The sequence below is a fragment of the Mesoplodon bidens genome (genome assembly GCF_964165515.1).
Source record: "Mesoplodon bidens genome assembly, chromosome: 10".
NCBI classification, from domain to species: Eukaryota; Metazoa; Chordata; class Mammalia; order Artiodactyla; family Ziphiidae; genus Mesoplodon; species Mesoplodon bidens.
This window is the reverse complement of record NC_138172.1, coordinates 60,876,329-60,890,916: the sequence shown is the minus strand read 5'-3', so window position 1 is coordinate 60,890,916 and position 14,588 is coordinate 60,876,329. Positions and strand designations below refer to the sequence as shown.

The 14,588-nt window shown below is 42.8% G+C and overlaps 1 protein-coding gene across 1 annotated transcript in view; it reads left to right on the top strand.

Moving 5' to 3' along the window:
* The window catches only part of LOC308624277 (uncharacterized protein), a gene marked incomplete at its 5' end in the record, with an annotated part of 42,918 nt that extends 28,865 nt beyond the window's left edge, over positions 1-14,053 (top strand). The window contains one exon of the mRNA XM_081247365.1: positions 13,148-14,053. Coding sequence (XP_081103491.1) covers positions 13,148-13,353 — 206 coding nt within the window. The 3' untranslated portion in view covers positions 13,354-14,053. The remainder of the gene's footprint in view (positions 1-13,147) is intronic.
* Between the last annotated feature and the right edge of the window lie 535 nt (positions 14,054-14,588).

Genomic DNA, 14,588 nt, shown 5'->3' with positions numbered 1-14,588 from the left:
AAGTGTTAAAAAATGATCAAAGTAGACAATTTAGGTGATACAAACTTTAATACTCCATGAAGAGAACAGTCTCCATTCAAAGAACTGCAAAATGGGTGGGTGGGGGTGAAGGCTGGAAGCTTTTACGGGATAAAGAATAGAGAACAAGGAAGAGATGACTAGAAAATATCTGGTTGTCCGGGGTGGGAAGGTCCAGGTTGGCTTGGCCTTTGGGGATTGGCTGACCGGATGCACTGCGTTTCTGCTCACATGGTGCATTTGCAGGGATGCGGGAAAATTATTGAAGTTTGATTTGCTGACCTTGCCTTTGGCAGGAGTGGCTCTGTCTTGGGCCTAGAAATGTATTTCAACCCAAGTTTTCTTGGTCTGTATTTCAAAGGCATCAATTCTTTTTATTCCTGTATAACTTCTTCCCTCTTCAAGTGACAAACAGTAGGAAATTATTTGATTTTCTTTCTCCCAGAGGCCTATAGAAAGTGGCTGTGAAACTAGAGATAATGCCATTCTACCTTCGTTAGTGCCTGGGTGGCCTCGGATGTTCATGGGATACAGCTGAAGAGATGCTTCACCAGTGAAGAAAAAGGAACCGCACATTCCTCTTCTTACCCAGCTGCTACCAACAACTTACCCCCGCCAGTCTCTGCCCACCTATGTGATACTTGTTTTGGCAAAAGGGCAGGAGCAAGAGCTGAAGGCAGGGCAGTGTTACACCAGCTCAGAAACCAGAAGCACAATTAACCCTGATGCAGTGGTGCTCATTTACTCAGCCTGTTCCATAGATCATGCGTGTGCCCAGGAGGATGGTAAGTAGAGGGGGAGAGAGACAGCCCCTGCCCAACCACCAGGCTGGAGCGGGGAGGGGTCGCTCACCACTGCAGGGAGTGCTAGGGTCACCGAACCAAACTCGGGTCTGCTCATCTGCATGCAGTAAAGCCAATCCACTGAACCCAGGTTGTGGTGAAGAAAAGTGCAGTGTTTATTGCAGGAGCCAAGCAAGGAGTCCAGGCATCTAGTGCTCAAATGCCTGAACTCCCTGAAGGCTTTCAGGGAAAGGTTTTTAAAGATGGGGTGAGGAGGGGCGTTGTGGGGTGTGTGATCAGCTCCTGGACATTCTTCTGACTGGTTGGTGGTGAGGTAATCGGGAGTCAACAACATCAACCTTCTGGTTCCAGATGGTCTGGGGTCTATGTGCTTGTGGTCAGCACTCAGTAACTTCTCCCACCTGGTGGGGGTTTCAGTCTCTGCAAAACAGCTGAAAGGACATGGCTCAGAATATTCTCTACAACCCTTGAGGAGGAACTAAAGGTCCTTGGGTTTGTTTAATGGCTAAACTATTATTATTTTGTCTCGTTTGACTGTTTTCCTTTCTTTCTGCGTTTTCTCACTTCTCTGACTAAAGTTCCTCTTTGGAATTCAGGGAAGGCCTAGGAGGCTAACATTTTTCTGCAGATAAGAGGCAGGCAGAGGACATGGTTGGGGGGAGGGGGGTCTGTTCTGGGAAGGCTCCTGCTCGGTGGTCCTGCTCGGTGACACTAGGGAGACGCATGACAAGGTAACATTCCTGCGGATTCCCTCACCTGCTAGTTTCTGCTTCTGCCCTTATTGTCTTCATGTGCTCCTTCCTCTCCAGCTGACATCTCTGGACACGATTTCTTGATCACCTGGGGCCAGGGTATCCAACATCTCTCCCACTGTGCTGGAAAAGTTAGCCCTAGGCTTTCAGGCCAGCCTTCCTTCACTGCCATCACATCCAGGGTTGACTTTGGTTGAGGGTGGAAGATTATTCATCAATTCTTTGGCCTGAATACATTGTAATGAGTTTAGGATCTGTCAAATTTCAAGGCTCTGTTTCATACCACACATAGTGTTAGGAATTTGAAAAGTGCTTAATAATTACCCATCAATGAGTAAGCTTTGAAGGAAGATAAAAAGTGTTGTGAAATAAAGAGCAAAGTTATAATTGAGGCTTATTCAGGGCAAAATTATTTCTGGTATATTTTGAGCACCAGACAAATGTCAAGGAAACCAATGAGAAATAGCAAAACCTGCTGAAATAGCATAAGTTCACATTTGTAGCTGCTGCAGATGAAACAGCAATGCTCTCTACATGATCTGTGTGAGAAAGTGTTTCATGGGGCTATCAAAATTATGTCTTAAAATGTAGTTTAGATGTGGAATCTAAAACATGACACAAATGAACTTATCTACCAAACAGAAACAGACTCACAGACATAGAGAACGGACTTGCGGTTGCTAAGGGGTGAGGGAGGGATAGAGTGGGAGGTTGGGGTTAGCAGATGTTATTATATATAGAATAGATAAACAACAAGGTCCTACCTTATAGCACAGGGAACTATATTCAATACTCTGTGATGAACCATAATGGAAAACAATGTGAAAAAGAATGTCTACACATGTATAACTGGATCATTTTGCTGTACAGCAGGAATTAACACAACATAGTAAATCAACTATACTTCAATTAAAAAGGATATATAGTTTAGGATCCTAACATTTTCAAGTAGTGATTTGAAGAATCTTGGGGTTTTCTTTTGACATAGCCTAGAAACCTCTGGCGAGTAATTTCTGTATGACTCAAAGGATATCCCCTAGCAGGGGAAGCTGCTATTTGAGCTTTTAAAAAATAAACTCTCACTTTGGATGTATTTGTAGCCCTAGCTAGTGAGTGAGAATGAGATTATTTCTGAAATCCTTAGAGAATAGTGAGATTAAGGAAAAATTAAGACACTGGGTACAATAACACTAGTCAGCATGTCATTCAATCTGTGCTCGGGAATTTTGAATTTAACCAAAAAAGAGTTGGATCTATTACAGGTGTCAATGACTAGAATGAGACAAAGTGTGAAATTAAGGAATGTACATAAAATCTTGGCATATATAGATCACATCGAGTGGCATATCCAGATCATATATCGTGTATGTCACAGGGCATAACCATATGTATCTGCACCTGGTTTTGAAGTGTGACTGCAGAGCTGGTCAGGAAAGCACAGCACCCAGGCACTTGGCAAATTAACACGGGGAACAGATGGTGGGAGCAGTCTGAACTTGAGGCAAGCTCTTTGGGTTACAAAGCGATTTTCAAATTCATCTTGCTATCCATGGAGAGAGGTAAATTACACCTATTAACTTACCTAATTGTCCTTAGCTAGCAATATTAGATTCAGCCTTGTAACCCTTTAACTTTCATTTCACAGCCATTTGAGAGGGAATACAATATTTCAAAAAGTGCCTTACAGTGGGGTTAGTGATACTCCTCAGTACCCTTAAGTTATTACTTCAAAACACCAATATTCATTGGCTGGCACTGTGTCAATTTTCTCAGCATGTTATTTCTGGAGAACTGATGGCCACCTCTCCCCTCCCCCACTTTTTTGAAGCCATGTTCCCTTTGAACAATGGTCAGAGGACAATTATGAAACATGTGAATCTGAAAGGCTAGAATATGATGCCACAAATTTAAAAAATTGTCCTCCAAAAACATTTTCTTCTTGAATGTGACATGCCTGTTTCAGTGAATGTTTCATAAGGAGAGAAATATTCTAGGAAAATCTAAACTAGCTTTTTATCCCCTCCTTTGCTTCTGCAAAGAGCATATTTTCCCCATGAATTTGCTGAGCAATTTTTCCCTATTATGAAAAATAGGCCAGCTGTGGAAGAAAGAAGTCTTTTTCTAATTGGATACTGGGAGTAAGACTAGCGCCAGTCTGCCTGGTCAGAGTGAGGTGAGCCTTCCTAAGACGGGACATAGGTTCTCTATTGAGGGATAAGGGATACCCAGGTTAAAGTGCTGGCTGAAGCCTCGGAGCCAAAAGGTTGTGCAGACAGGCGAGCTGGCACACTGACCTTGACAGCCTGGACCTGGGGAGGCTTTAAGTGGAGTCTTGGTCAGTGCCAAGGTGGAGTGTTGCTCTGTTATGGGCCTGAAGCTCCTAAAGCTCCTACATCCACCTGGACTAGATTTTGGCCTTCCTGGATTTAGGAAAACCAGTATCGAAAAGCCCATCTTTCTTGTTCCATGCAAGTCCCACTGAGGCAGGTGGTTCATCTGGTGGTTTGGGACATAAGCCCTAAGAGATGAAGGAAGGAACTGATATTTGTTGACTGACCACTCTGGTGCACTGTACACTGCGTCAGACTGTTGACCTTTCCTGACTCACTCATTTTTATTCCCTAAGTTTTTAATTATTTGATTCTACAAATATTGCTATTTTTTCAATATGTGAATACTGACTCAGACAGTCTGTATCATTTCTCCAGTATTTCAGGTTAGAAATCTGAGAATTTGTTCATTCACTCAGCAAATATTTGTTGGGTATTTACTAGTGTCAGGTATGATGTTGGGCATTGGGTATAAAGGAGTGAAATGAAAGAGACACAGCTGCTGTCTTCATGACGTTAACCATCCAGGGGGACAGACTGACTGTAAGTAAATAAACGCCTACAGATATTTGTAATCACAAATTAAACAGTGATTTGTGGTAAATACTGTGAAAGAAAAAAATTCAGGGAACAATGAAAGACGATAAAGTGGATTGAGGAGACTCGGAAAGCCTCACATGAAAGTGACATTTGAACAGAGACCTGAGGACAGTCAGGAGAGAGTTAGCCACATGAAGAGAGAGGATAAGAAAATTCCAAGCAGATAATCAACAAGGACCCACTGTATAGCACAGGGAACTCTATTCAATATTCTGTAATAACCTATATGGGAAAAGAACTTGAAGAAGAATAGATACATGTATAACTGAATCACTTTGCTGTACACCTGAAACTAACACAACATTGTCAATGAACTATGCTCCAATATAAGATAAAAATTAAAAAAAAGAAAATTCGGAGCAGAAGGAAGGGCTGAGGCTGGAAACAGCTCATGTGATCAAGATGCTGAAAGGCCACTAACATCAGTGGGCAGGTGGAGAGGGCTGCAAGATCAGGTAGCACTTGACTCTTTCTCACCCATCACGCCCAATTAGTGTTTTTGGATGTAAATTTTATTATTATTTAGACATGGTGAGGCCAACAGTTTGGGAGACCACTGCCATTGAAAAAGTAGGTTGTTACTCACAGTTACAAGAGGAGGGGCACATGAGGCCACCCAGGGCCATGTGGGGAAGCAACAGGGTGGTCGGAGGCAGAGGGAGCGAGGGGAGGATTGGGCCGGAGCCTTCGTCATGGCTCATGGAGAGGAAGGAGTGAGGCAGAGGGAGCAGGCTTAGGGCTGGCTCGTTTGGGTGATTTCAGTGGGCTCTGGGGCATCGGAGTCATCTATAGTTGTCTGTACCTGGCCCTTGGGTGATTAGGGTGGGTGGGTAGCAGGTAGTTAGAGTGCGGGGTCTGGACAACTTGGTTTCCATAGGAAAGGTACGCTGACAGGCCAGCCTTCACCAGCTCTAGGGATTGGTTAGCCTTTGGAGGGCCAACATCCCCAGGGTCAGAATGACCCTGGATGCCAAAGCAGCAGAAATACAGGCTATGCCCAGGCATGATTAATACAATTAGTTATTTTGATTTATCTCTTGTAATCTTCCTCTCAGCCACATCTTATTTTCTTCCCTATTCCCCAATTCAGGCCCTATTATGTGGATTCTAAATTTCTGTGTTGGGTTTGTAATTGATCTCTCTGTTTCCAACTTCTCTTTCCCTTTGATCCATCTTTCAGGTAATCTATAGATTAGATTTTTAAAAAAACCTTACTTTCATTAACAAGCCCAAGCATTCAAAGGAATTATTCAGGAGTGAGACAGTCTAACTCACTGTATTAGTCAAGATAAGTGAAACACTGCTACAAACAGCCCCCGAGTCTTGGTGGCCTAACACAATACAGGTTGTTTTCTGCTCGGTCACGTCCAGCGTAGGTTGGCAGGGGCTGCTCTTCTCCAGGCAGAGTCATTCTGTGGCTCAGGTCACTTCCTCTCGGTGGGTCAGTCACCCCTAGGTCTTTGACTCCTCTGCTGGACCAATCTCAAATTTCCAGAAGAGACAATCTGAATGCCTTGCTTGGATTAGAGGCTTTCTTTGGTCCAGTCAACTGAGGCTGTGGAGGGGGGTGGTTAAGTCCTTCACACATGGGTGTAGTGGTCATTTTTGTGGATTGGGACTATTTACACAGAAGGGGGAAGGATCTGGGAAGATACCATCAAACTAGGTGTTCCTCAGGCAGCCACTTTTACTTCATATAATAGATCTTCATATAGTTGAAGAAAATCATCTAAGCTTCTGCTTTCCCACCAGCTTCATTATTTTCTCATCAGAGGAAACATTGTCTGCTTTCTAGAGCCTGCACAATCTAGGTTATTTAGACCAGCTCATCAACATCCTTCCCCAAATTCCAGTTAAATATTTCCTTCAACCTTCACCTCCTCTAAGAAGAGGTCCTTAATTAAATCCTTTCCTTACTAATTAGTCTGTGGTTCTCAATTCCTACATGACTCAATCCACCCAATCAAGCAACCCGTAACCTTGCTGGTACAGTTACTTAGCATTAATCTTTAGCTTTTAAAATTCCATATGTTGCCTTACAAACTTCACAAAAATTAGCCCAAAATGAGTCATAGAAATAAATGTAAAATGCAAAACTGTCAAACTCCTAGAAGAAAACATAGGAGAAAACCTACATGACCTTAGGTGAGGTGATGCTTTTTTAGATACGACAGCAAAGGCACAATCCATGAAAGAAAAAATTGTGAAATTGGACTTCATTAAAATAAAAAAATGTCTGCTCTGTGAAAAAGAATGTCAAGACAATTAGAAGGTAAGCCACAGACTGGGAGAAAATATTTGCAAAAGACATATCTGATAAAAGATTGTTATCCAAAATGTAAAAGGACTCAAAACTCAACAATAAGAAAACAAACCACCCAATTAAAATATGGGCCAGTGACCTAAACAGACATCTCACCAAGGAAGATATACAGATGGCAAATAGGCATATGAAAACCTCCACATTGTATGTCACCACTGAAATGCAAATTAAAGCAACAATGAGATACCACTACATACCTATTAGAAGGGCCAAAATGCTGACCATGACAACACCAAATGCTGGTGAGGATGCAAAGAAATAACTCTGATGTATTGGTGATGGGAATGCAAATTGGTCCAGCCACTTTGGAAGACAATTCGGCAGTTTCTTACAAAACTAAACCTACTCTTACCATACAGTTCAGCTATTGCTTGGTATTTACACTTTATATTTGCCCAAAGGAGTTGAAAACTTTTGTCCACACAAAAACCTGCACATAGTTGTTTATAGAAGCTTTATTTATAACTGGCTAACTTGGAGGCAACCAAGATATCCTTCAGTAGGTGAATGGATAAATAAACTGTGATACATCCAGACAGTGGAAATATTGTTCAGCACTAAAAAGAAATGAGCTATCAAGCCATGAAAAAACATGGAGGAACTTTAAATGCACATTACTAAGTGAAAGAAGCAATCAGCAAATGTTGTATACTGTATGATTCCAACTAAAAGGAATTTTGGAAAGGGCAAAACTATGAAGAAGATTAAAAGATCAGCAGTTGCCAGGGTACAAGTGGGGAGGGAGTAATAGGCAGAGCATAGAGAATTTTTAGGACAGTGAAAATTCTCTGTATGATATGTTAATGATGGATATATGCCATTATACTTGTGTCCAAATTTGTAGAATATACAGCACCAAGAGTTAACTGTAAATGATGAACTGTGGGTAATTACGTTTTATCAATGTAGGTTCATCCTTAGTAAAAAAACATCCCTCTGGTGAGTTTTATTGATAATGGGAGAGGCTATGCATGTGTGGGGGCAGAGAGTATATGGGAAATTTCCATACCTCTCAATTTTGTTGTAAACCCAAAACTCCTCTAAAAAAATTGTTTTAAAAAATTCCATGTCTTCCCCACTGAGGATGAAGACATGTCTTCTTCTCACTTTGGATACATCACAGCATAGTGCTGACTATATTTCTTCCTGAATCTTATTTAAAAGACTTAATAGTATCTCCCTCCTTAGGAATATTTTTACGTTTATAGAAAGCAGTAAATACACGATTATCACTTGATTCTGCATTATGCATTTTTTAAAATTGGCCTGCAGGATGGTGTTGTTTATTTATAAGAAATGCAAAATCAAGTTACCATTTATTGAGTTTCCCCATCTACTGGGAATTCTGCACTTTTATATGCATTATCACTTAACCTTTAACACTATCGTGATTTCCAGGATCACACAGCTAATAACTGGCTTATCTCATTCTGGAACCTGAGTCTGTCTAAGTTTCCAAGCTCTCGCCTTAAGCACGTTCCCACTGCGGTTCTGTACTTCCTCAGACCCCACACTCCTCACTATGGATGCTTAATCCTACCTTCCTGCCTTGTCCATTGGGGGTTGTATTGATTAGAAAGGAGATCTATTTTATTGAAGGAAAGAAATGTGTTGGGTTAGTAGTTATTTGAAATAGATCAGTAAATTCAGGGGGCCATTGGAAGTTTCAGACAAGATAGAGGGTGAGGTTTCCCAGTGTTTACACTCCTGGGATTCAGAAGTGCAGAGAGCCAAGAGCAAAGCTGTGGTGCACCAGGACGGGGGAGGGTCCAACTATAATGAACTCTGCAGGTGCTGCCTCGTGATCTGGGTTTCAGGACCCCTCCTCAACTTCCTAAGAAAACAACATTCAAATGACATAAACAACAGTGAAGGAACCTGTGTAATTAGGGCTGAAGCAACCCGAAGTGTACTTAGTTCCGTTTGGGGAATGATCCCGGTGGTGGTTCAGGAGGGGTTTGTATCACAGCAAAGCGGGAGGCTGTGAGTACAAGACTTGGCATATAAATCACTCCATGAACTTGAGTGCTTCTTAGGTACCACAGGCTGTGAGGCTAAGCTGAGAAATCATTAGTCCATGTGGCTGTACCTGTTCCATCTGACAAAGCAATGTCCCACCCTTCAGCACTGGGGGATCAGGAGCCTAACCCCCTGCTGGTTTTATGATTGCACCTGGGTTAATAGTTACTAATTATATATAGTTATTAGCAGTATAACTATGGTCACTATAAAGCATTGACATTATAGTTATTCGTCCAGCTTGTCCCTAGTTTCCGTCGTGGACGGCTGAGCTCATGCAAGGGCTGAGGATAGCAAGGAGTAGGGTCCACATTCAGGCTGTCTCTGGAAACCTGTTCCACTGTAACTGTCTCTTCTCTCCCCCCACACTTTCTCCACGATGCTCCCTCCTCCATTTCTTGGCTTTCATTGGAATCTGAACTTCACAGGTGACTCAAGAGATGGCTGTGATGGTCAGTGGGTGGTGCTGACTCATCCTTCAGTCCTCCCCACAGCCACTTCAAGACAAGCGGCTATCACAAGGGCTTGTCCAAACACCAATTTCTGAGCCCTACCCTCAGTTTCTGATTCTGTCAATCTGGAGTGGAGACTAGAATGTGCGTTTTTAACAAGTTTCTAGGTGATGCTGATACTGAGGCTCAGGAACCACCCTTTGAGAACCACTGTAAGACATCATTACACTTTCATCCTGGTGAAAATGCTCCTCTTCCTTTGCTACATTGAGCTATGCCACGCACTCTCCAACCTGTGGCTGTGGTTCACGGACATACACACACTCTCAGAAGATCTAATGGCATCAAGCTCACTGTTGTCCCTGCTACTTTAACTTCTGAATTTGTCCTGGGTGTTTCAACAACCATGGACCTTCTAGCATCCTTGCTTGTAGAATGTATTTACCACCTCAGTTCAATAGATTTTCACCTCAACTCTTGAATCTTATTTCCATTACCCACTGGGAGAGTCATAACAGGAACGTTTTCATCACTCTGAACTTCTCTCCCATGTGACAATATAAATGTCCCTTTCCTTCTCTGTAGTTCTCAACCCCATTCCTTCCAATTCTCACATCTCACTGAAGCTGCACCTACTGTTGAGCACAAGGAAAGCTTGATCACCTCGATCCCTTTATTTAATTCATCTTTCAGTGCCTTGGCTTCTAGCCCTTCTCTATATGGCCTAGAACCCATGGCTGGTCGTTAGAATTACTCTCCATTTATTTGCAATCTTATCTTTCCACTGCTCTTTCCAGCGACCAGTGCTGGGTCATGGCCACAGCCTGTCATGTCTATTTTTTCAATGTGCTGGGAGAGGTGATAAGATATAAACATAAATAACCACCGTATGCCGTGTTGCATAAAAATGATAAGCATAATACAGAAATCCACAGACTTGTGAAGGTGGGAAAGACTATCTAATTAGGATGATTGGAAAAAGCTTCAAGACACAAATATAAGAAAGACATTACTAGTCTCTAAAGCTCCTTAAGTATAAGCATGGTGTAATTTATATTCATTTCACCGATAGTACCTAACACTTTTAAAAAGAGAATTAATGGGCTTCCCTGGTGGTGCAGTGGTTGAGAGTCTGCCTGCCAATGCAGGGGACACGGGTTCGTGCCCCGGTCCGGGAAGATCCCACATGTCGCGGAGCGGCTAGGCCTGTGAGCCATGGCCACTGAGCCTGCGCGTCTGGAGCCTGTGCTCCGCAACGGGAGAGGCCACAACAGTGAGAGGCCCGCGTACCACAAAAAAAAAAAAAAAAAATTAAAAAAGAATAAAAAGAGAATTAATGAATTGTGTCTCCTCTAATGTCATTCTTTATCTGTTATGCAGTGCAGTGCTCAAGTGAATAAATTTTAAAAAGTGATTTATCCCTGTCTTTGTGTGTGTAGATACTCACATACATATATTTGTTCTATAAACATTGAACAAACTGGGGAGGAAGATAAATACTGTCTTGCTTTATCCATCAGCATATTGTTTTCATTTGTGATAAGGTGAATGCCCCCTTTTGTAACTTAAGCTTTTGTAGTAAAAATTAAAATATTATTCTGAAGAAGGAAATCAACTTGCTTTTGGCAAAAAGGGGTAGAAATAATAATCACCTTATGTTTCCTGAGGACCCACTATGTGTTTGTTAGGCATATGTTACCTCATTTATCCTCCACCATCACCCTGCAAGGCTGTAATATATATTATCTTCATTTTGCAAATGGGGTTCAGATAAATGATTGTATTTCATTAATTCCAGGATGAAATTTTTAAAAAACGTTTTTGATCTTTGAAATTTGAATGAATTTTGTAACTGATGATGTTTTAGATTTGATAAAATAAGTTGCACTCATTAAGTATTACATACAAAGTTCTCATTCATGGCTGAATTTGCTCTAAATCTTCTACTTTTTCCCCCATTAAATTGCAATATCTTGGGCTTCACTGGTGGCACAGTGGTTGAGAGTCCGCCTGCCGATGCAGGGGACACGGGTTTGTGCCCCAGTCCGGGAAAATCCCACATGCCGTAGAGTGGCTGGGCCCGTGAGCCATGGCCGCTGAGCCTGCGCATCCGGAGCCTGTGCTCCGCAATGGGAGAGGCCACAACAGTGAGAGGCCCGTGTACCGCAAAAAAAAAAAAAAAAATTGCAATATCTTTTATAACAAAAGCAGACTTTGAGCTCCTTCTCCAAATTTTCTCTCTCCCTCTTACACACACACACACACACACACACATGCATGCACACACACATTCTTCCTCTCTCTCTCTTTCACATGTCCTTATATCTCAGTCCAAACTAAAAATATCCTGCTCATAAGATGCTCTGCCTTATGTCAAGTCTTATGTTTATTTTGAGTTTAGCCATGGTGAGCCTCATCTAACTCATGTGTCAGCCTCCTTTCTCCTGCTAAATTACTGTTAATCTATTTTGTTCAATTCCATTTTACCCACAACCCTTTAGAATTAGTTGCTTTGACTTTGGGGAAGAAACTAATCTTTCTTATATATTTGGTTAATTGAACACATTAATCATGACTGATACAATAAAGGTATTTTTATTTTGGGGGGGCAAGTTACCTACCCTGGGCCAGTGTTCCTCAAACTGAGCACACCACCTCAAATGCTTGGTGTACCTTCTTGGGGCATATTTTACTTAGAAGGGAAGTAGGGCATCAGAAAATGTAGATAAAAATCTTTGAAAGAAATATTTTTAGCTTAAAGCAAACATGTAAATATCATGGACTAGAATGAAATATCCATATGCATTTTTGATTATATCACAAGTGTACCCCTCTTACTGTCTCATTGTGGTTTCTTCTCTGTCTTTGGATGTAGAATACCTTTGTTGGTAGGTTCCAGTCTTTTTTATTGATGGTTGTTCAGCCATTAGTTGTGATTTTGGTGTGCTCATGAGAGGAGGTGAGCTCAAGTCCTCCTACCCTGCATCTTTGTCTCCTATCCTCCATGCGCTTTTTTAAGCTGGTGACAGACTATTCATGGCGACTCAGGGTTGAAACCACAGGCTTTGGAGCAGGACTTTGAATCTCAGCTCTACCACTTTCTAGCTGTGGGCCTTGGGAACTTGCTTAACCTGTTTGTGTATCAGTTTCTCAATCTTCTCATCTATAAAATGGGAGTAATAGTGTCACCTGCCTCATGAGGTTATCATGAGAATAAAGGACAAGCACATGTTAAATGTGGGGAGAGCGGCTGGCATAGTGAGCTCTTACTGATGTGAGGAATTTTCACTTTTATTTATACTCCGCATGTCCCAGGGGCCATTCTCCTCTCCTCTTTCGCTAGGGTGTTGGTGTAAATGTCTGAGAAGCCCTTCCCCAGGATTCTCTTCAGTGTGCTGCCCTTGCTTGTCTTCTGTTGGTCTTTTGTAATGTTTCAGGAATGCACTGTTTTCTTTTCTCTTTTCTTTTCTTTCTTTTTTTTTTTTTTTCAGCACCATTAAAAACAACAAGTAGCTGTTTTAGGAATTTGGGAAGTGAAGGGGGAGGACTCTCAGTTTCTCTCATGTTTAAAATTAAATAACCTAATAATTAGGAACAGTGTGCCATAGTGAAGATTTCAGAGCGAGAGACGTGAACAATTTCAAAGTCTCAACTCCCTTTGGACGCCCTGCTCATAAAATATGAAGTCTGCAATTAGAACTTTCTCTTGTAAGACTTGGGGTATGTATAGTCTCATCTGGTTATGGCTCATTTGGGAATGGCTTTTCTGACGCAAATGAGGTTTTAAAAAAAAGCATAGTGTCTCTTTATTTGGTCAACATTATTTCTGCACTTTGTTTCTCCTTGTCAGCTTTAAAAGGAAGAGGAAAAAAGCAAAGCACACTGCCAAAACCTGGCAGTAGAATTTCAGGGAACAAAATCTCTCCGGCTATAGCAGCATTTGAAGTGGCTGCACAAGGAGGGCCCCACAGACCATTCTTGATGCCTCAGAACATGACGTGCTGCAAAGTGAAGAAAACCCCAGAGCCCGGAAGCCATGGGGCAAGACCAGCATAGGACCAGAGACACCTGCCCCTGTTCTTTCTTGCCTCTTCCATCTGATATTGTCTTTGGCTCAAGGGTCCAGGAACCCACAGGGAGACATTCCAGTTTACCATTGGCTCTGCTGAACCCAACTCCAGCTCCTCCTACATGGCCAGAACCTACACATGCGGAGGGCGGAGGGCAGGACAGAGGCAGCCTAGGGGGCTGGAGGGCAGTGGGAACTGGCCCATTCTCTGCTACACCGCTTCATCCACAGTATCTTCCAGGGGCATTATTTGTGCACCTAGAAATAAAAGTGTGTATATGGACCATAACTCATAGTGATCAAGTGCTTCTGACTCGCCTTGTGGAAATTTATTATGAGGAATTGTGGAGACTGAGAAGTCCCCTAAGAAGGTGGTATCTGCTGTCTGCACGCTGGAGCCCAGGAAAGCCAGTGGTGTGATTCAGTCCAAGTCCAAAGGCCTACAAGCCAGGGGAGCTGATGGTGTAAATCCCAGTCCAAGGGCAGGAGAAGATAAGGTGAGATGTCCAGCTCAAGTAGCGAGGTGGGGGGAAAAATGATGAACTCCTCCTTCCTCTGCCTTTTGTGCTATTTAAGGGCCTCAAAAGTAGATGCTGTCCACTCACACTGAGGGGAACAAGTTAGTCCCCTGATTCAAATGTTAATCTCACCTGGAAACACCCTCACAGACACACCAAGGGATCATGTTGAATCTGGGCACCCACAGCCAGTCACGGTTACACATAGATTTAACTGTCACAGGTACTGGACACTGGACCAGATCTGCTGAGCCAGAGCCTGTCCTAGGGACTTGCTATCAACGCATAACAAACCACATCATACAAACAAGCACTTATTTCTATGGTGACTATGGGCCACCCTGGGGGTTTGTGGGTCTACACTGGGCTTGGCCTGGTGGCTGGTCTGCTCCGGTGGTTGTGCTCTAAGTGCCTCTCACCTTCTGCCTGTGCCTAGCAGGTCAGCCTGCACATGTATAAGAAAGAGGTTGGAAATATGCAAGGTCTCTTGGAACTGCACACTCACTTCTGTCTCATTCCACTGGGCAAGGCAAGTCACACAGGCAGAGCCCGATGTCAAGAAGCAAAGACACATCCTCTGCCTCTCTAGGGTGGAGTGGACACTGTGCTGTTCCTGCTGATCCCTGGTCAGAACCAAGGCTTTGATTCCCTCGGCAGCTGGGAACAGTGCTTGCTGATGATGGCCCCCAGACAGCCCCACCCTG